The following is a 6,000-nucleotide window of genomic DNA, read 5'->3' as shown; positions in this document are numbered from 1 at the left end:
AATACATGAATAGTGGAATGTTTGAGCACAATGTTAGTTTTTACATGGCATATGAAATATAGTAAAAAATTCATTAGAAAGTGATTTATAATCACATCAAATATTAGCACATACACATACATTCACTTGCGCTTTTTTTAATTCCTTGGTTTATAAACTTTTTCACCTAAACATGGTAAGCAGTACAAGCTTAAAAACCTGTTTTATAAATAGTTGGTCTCTTAGGTATTGTTGGTCAGATGAAATAAAGAAAAAGTGAAATCAAAGAAAGTGTTTTATTGCAATGGAAATCAAAGTGTAACTTTCATTCCAACACTTTGCATTTTTTCATGACTAAATTAGTTGACAGGCTTCGTATTAGGAAATTCTCAAAATCGTGTGCTTGTGGTAAACAAGTAATTGATAACAGAACATCTTTGTATATCCAGTGTAACTGCTGGCTTTTGAAACTACCAGTCCTAGTGGACTGGCATCTCTAAAAGTTACCAGTCCATTCCAAGTCGCTACATATATATATTTAACCTTGAAGGAAAGCAAAATGTTATTTCATTACACTATAAATAGACAAGGAGAAACCCTGATGGTAACAGACAAGATGGCTTTGTTACAAAATATACTTATATGAATATTGCCAATGTTTTGGTCGACAACAAAGATTATAAGATACTTTATTTGCCGGTCCACAGGGACTGGCAACCACTTGAATTACCGGTTCATGCCTAATTTTACAGGTATAAAACAGATTTTTACCGGGAAAAAGGGAACAGATTCAAACAGTCTGGCACATACACATTCTCTCTCTCTATATATGGATGTGTGTATATGTATATATAATGTATAGAAGTATGTACATGGAAAAGGGACACAAAATGCTGAACTTGTCTCTGCCCATTACCATGCGATATTGTCATATCCATGACATACCCTTCCCAGGAGCCAACTAAATGGATTCGGAGGCAAGGCGCCGTGACTTGGTTGATTGCATGTCATCTTGCTGATCAATACTAATGATGTCAATCACTGGATTGTCTGGCCCAGACTCTATTATGGTTATATGGATGTGTTTATGTTCTTCTCAAGGGAGTTGGGGAAACAAACAACAATCAAACAAACAAACAAACAAACAAACACATCAATAATGGGGCACTAACTTGACATGGATTTCAAATTCTATATTCTCTGTTCTCTATTTTCAAACAAAAAACAACTGATAGCACGCTTATTAAATATCTATGCATGTTTGTTAAAAAGAAGCATCCATTGTCATGAAATCGTCTGTCAGTAGAAGCTGTAATTGATTGTTTGTTTGCTGTTTAATACCCTTACATTTCAGTAATATGATGGCAGCCTGTAAATAATCGATTCTGGACCAGACAAACCAATGGTTGATGTCATGAGCAACAATTCAGCCATCAGGTACCATGACACTCAATCATCTAAATCACGAGCCTGACCGCCAATCCATTATGTTGCTTCTGTGACCAGCTAGAGGTCTTCTCTTAACCCTGACATGGCAGCCTGAGCTAGAATTAAAAAAAAAAAACTAGCAATAATTAAAATCAAAATTATTAATTATTTATCCTTTATTGTATTATTGTCTCCTAGGACATATATTTTATATCCTAGGGTGCAGAGAGGAATATTGTGGAAACCATCTCTGGGTTGAACACATGTAACAAGGAAACCTTTAAATTTAAATATTTTAACGAAACAGATATAAAATGTTTATAAGCACAAATGTAGTAAAGGGGGATTGTGAAATCAAGTAAGTACAGGGATCCATATAATACATCTGTAATACAGACAATGACAGATCCAGAGTTATAATTCAACTTAATTCCGTCATGTGTTTTGTTCTTCCCCTTTTTAAAAATCCTTGATCCATCTATTGAATACAGTTATTGTACACGTGGCAATGCAATTAAATGGCAGCTTGACAAAACCAACTGCTATTGTGCATGAATGAAAGAGATTCCATGCTGTATCAGAGTTCCAGCTCTGTTGGAGGGAGCTTAGCTCTGCAGCATACTGTACAATACTACAACAGGTTGGTTTTGAAAAAAATTGAGGTTGATGGATTGTAGTAACTGAATGTAAGGCCACATTTCCAGCTTTGTCAAGAATTCTTTGTAATCAATCCAATTTGGACCACACAAAGCAGTGGGGTAGTGGTTAACCATATATACAGAGTGAGTGAGTCACTCGAGTTGTTGTTTAATGCTGCATCAGAATATTTGATTGATGATGAATATGAAATATAAGTAGAATCTTTATATCAGTACAACTTTGTATCAGATGTTATCAAGTATAATGATGTAGAGTCCGATGGATATGAGGTGATATCAGTATATCTGTATAAATCCTAGGCATATGGGGTGATATCAGTATATCTGTATAAATCCTAGGCATATGGGTTGATATCAGTATATCTGTATAAATCCTAGGCATATGGGTTGATATCAATATATCTGTATAAATCCTAGGTATAAGGGGTGATATCAGTATATCTGCAGGATGGAAGGAGAGAGGAGGTCCTGCTGCTAGTGAAGTCTGTTCCTGGAGGTCGAAAGTCGTACACGTGACCCCGAGGTCTGCTGTAGAGGGTTGTACTTGTGCTGCTCTTCCTGCATACAGAAAAAGTGTTTTGTCAGACCACCTGTAACCATGAGAACAGTGTTTAGTCAGACCACCTGTAACCATGGAAACAGTGTTTACTCAGACCACCTGTAACCATAGAAACAGCGCTAAGTCAGACTACCTGTAACCATGGGAACTATTTAGTCAGATCACATGTAACCATGAAAACAGCGTTTAGTCAGACCACCTGTAACAATGGAAACAGAGATATGGAAACGGCATGTTTGGCAGGAGATGCAAGGCTACCAGAGGTAACATACCTTAACCAGCACGTGGTATAACAGCAACACAACAACAGTTGTCTGATGACAAGCTACAATTAACTCACACATCTACATCTCATCTCCTCTAAAACATATACATACATTATGGTTGTCCTAAACTATTGCAGTTTAAATATCTGAAAACGAAATTGGCTATCTATGTTGTTAGTTTTAGAGAGTAATGCTTATAAAAGACTAAAATGTTCTAATAATGTGTATAATGGTGATTATAAGTACAGGTTACTAGTAGATATGTGTGCATGTGCAGGTGTAGATGCCTTGTTTTACATTGTCACATGTCAGCAGGTGTGTGTGCTTTAATTTACAACATTTGTCACAAGTCAGCAGGTGTGTGTGCTTTAATTTACAACATTGTCCCAAGTCAGCAGGTGTGTGTGCTTTAATTTACAATATTGTCACATGTCAGCAGGTGTGTGTGCTTTTATTTACAACATTTGTCACAAGTCAGCAGGTGTGTGTGCTTTAATTTACAACATTGTCACAAATCAGCAGGTGTGTGTGCTTTAATTTACAATATTGTCACATGTCAGCAGGTGTGTGTGCTTTAATTTACAACATTTGTCACAAGTCAGCAGGTGTGTGTGCTTTAATTTACAATATTGTCACATGTCAGCAGATGTGTGTGCTTTAATTTACAACATTTGTCACAAGTCAGCAGGTGTGTGTGCTTTAATTTACAACATTGTCCCAAGTCAGCAGGTGTGTGTGCTTTAATTTACAATATTGTCACATGTCAGCAGGTGTGTGTGCTTTTATTTACAACATTTGTCACAAGTCAGCAGGTGTGTGTGCTTTAATTTACAACATTGTCACAAATCAGCAGGTGTGTGTGCTTTAATTTACAATATTGTCACATGTCAGCAGGTGTGTGTGCTTTAATTTACAACATTTGTCACAAGTCAGCAGGTGTGTGTGCTTTAATTTACAATATTGTCACATGTCAGCAGATGTGTGTGCTTTAATTTACAACATTTGTCACAAGTCAGCAGGTGTGTGTGCTTTAATTTACAACATTGTCCCAAGTCAGCAGGTGTGTGTGCTTTAATTTACAATATTGTCACATGTCAGCAGGTGTGTGTGCTTTTATTTACAACATTTGTCACAAGTCAGCAGGTGTGTGTGCTTTAATTTACAACATTGTCACAAATCAGCAGGTGTGTGTGCTTTAATTTACAATATTGTCACATGTCAGCAGGTGTGTGTGCTTTAATTTACAACATTTGTCACAAGTCAGCAGGTGTGTGTGCTTTAATTTACAACATTGTCACAAGTCAGCAGGTGTGTGTGCTTTAATTTACAATATTGTCACATGTCAGCAGGTGTGTGTGCTTAATTTACAACATTGTCACAAGTAAGCAGGTGTGTGTGCTTTAATTTACAACATTGTCACAAGTCAGCAGGTGTGTGTGCTTTAATTTACAATATTGTCACATGTCAGCAGGTGTGTGTGCTTTAATTTACAACATTGTCACAAGTCAGCAGGTGTGTGTGCTTTAATTTACAATATTGTCACATGTCAGCAGGTGTGTGTGCCTTATTTTACATTGTCACATGTCAGCAGGTGTGGATGCCTTATTTTACATTGTCACATGTCAGCAGGTGTGGATGCCTTATTTAATGCTGTCAAATGTCAGCGGTATTTTACAACATTGCTACTGATGAGTTAGGTAATTAAGGGCTCATACATGTATTAGTATATCTGTTTTATTTCTTCATGAATTAGTTCATTATAAAAGTAAAAGCTTTTCCTACTAACACTAACACTACCAGCACTAAAACCTATTCTAACACTGTACCCCAAGAGGAGACTAGCACAGGTTTCTGAAGATCTATCCTAACCTCAGTTTGCCTCAGGGAAAATGGCACAAGTTGCTTGGGACTAATTCTAACCCAGTTTCCCCCAGGGACACAAGCACAAGTTGCTGGGGACCTATTTTAACCCAGTTCCCACAGGGACACAAGCACAGGTTGCTGGGAACTATTCTAACCCAGTTTCCCACAGGGAGACAAGCACAGGTTGCTTGGGACTAATTCTAACCCAGTTTCCCACAGGGGGACAAGCACAAGTTGCTGGGGACCTATTCTGACCCAGTTTCCCTCAGGGACACAAGCACAGGTTGCTGGGGATCTATTCTGACCCAGTTTCCCACAGGGAGACAAGCACAAGTTGCTGGGGACCTATTCCAACCCAGTTTCCCACAGGGAACTATTCTAACCCGGTTCACAACCAGTTGTAGTGCCGGACCGCCTGATCCATTAGGCACCTCTTACAAGAAGCACAGGTTGCTGGGGTCCTATTCTAACCCTAAATCGTCACAGGGAACAGTCATTTGAGTGTTGTGAATGTTTGTTGTGTGATAAAGCTGTTAGAGTCCCTTTGTGAATTAGAATTGTTCAGCCTGAAGGATGATGTTAGCAATACTTATAGTGGCACCAAATGTGTCTGGAAGTTCTCCTCACCTGTCACTCTCCAAAATGTTCCTGCTAAAAGTAAGGAGAGCATGTGCATACCCTTTTCTTTCATGTTGGTTTGTTGTTTAATGCTGCACTCAGCAATATTCCAGCTATATCACAGCAGTCTGTAAATAATCGAGTCTGGACCAGACAATCCAGTGATTGACATCATGAGCATCTATCCACGCAATTGGGATACGCTGACTTGCATTGACCATGTCAGCTAGCCTTACCATCCAATCACTTTAGTCGCCTCTTAGAACAAGCATAGTCCCCTTTTATGGCAAGCATGGGTTGCTGAAGACCTATTCTACCCCGCATTTCCTTCTGTCATGTACTATGGGATAACAATACAATGTTGTATCAAATACAAGGGGGGTAAACAAACAACATTGTATCATCATACTGGGAAGTAATGAAATAACATTGTATCATGTACTAGAGGGGCAACAGTACATTATTACATCAAGTAATAACATTGTATCATGTACTAGAGGGGCAACAGTACATTATTACATCAAGTAATAACATTGTATCATGTACTAGAGGGGCAACAGTACATTATTACATCAAGTAATAACATTGTATCATGTACTAGAGGGGCAACAGTACATTATTACATCAA

At 38.0% G+C, this 6,000-nt stretch overlaps 1 protein-coding gene across 4 annotated transcripts in view; it reads right to left on the bottom strand.

The window, feature by feature from the left end:
- LOC139475432 (myosin-IIIb-like) overlaps positions 1–6,000 on the bottom strand; it is a 40,531-nt gene continuing 34,531 nt past the window's right edge. For 2 of the 4 annotated variants that reach the window (XM_071258655.1, XM_071258649.1), the window contains one exon: positions 1–2,624. In XM_071258655.1, coding sequence (XP_071114756.1) covers positions 2,541–2,624 — 84 coding nt within the window. In that variant the 3' untranslated portion in view covers positions 1–2,540. Of the gene's footprint in view, positions 2,625–5,381; positions 5,406–6,000 lie in introns of all 4 variants that reach the window. The other 2 variants (XM_071258659.1, XM_071258663.1) reach the window with 2 other exon arrangements.

This window comes from Haliotis cracherodii, unplaced genomic scaffold (assembly GCF_022045235.1).
Source record: "Haliotis cracherodii isolate W230 unplaced genomic scaffold, xgHalCrac1.p SCAF_1, whole genome shotgun sequence".
In the NCBI taxonomy this organism is placed as follows: Eukaryota; Metazoa; Mollusca; class Gastropoda; order Lepetellida; family Haliotidae; genus Haliotis; species Haliotis cracherodii.
This window is presented reverse-complemented; position numbering and strand designations above follow the sequence as displayed.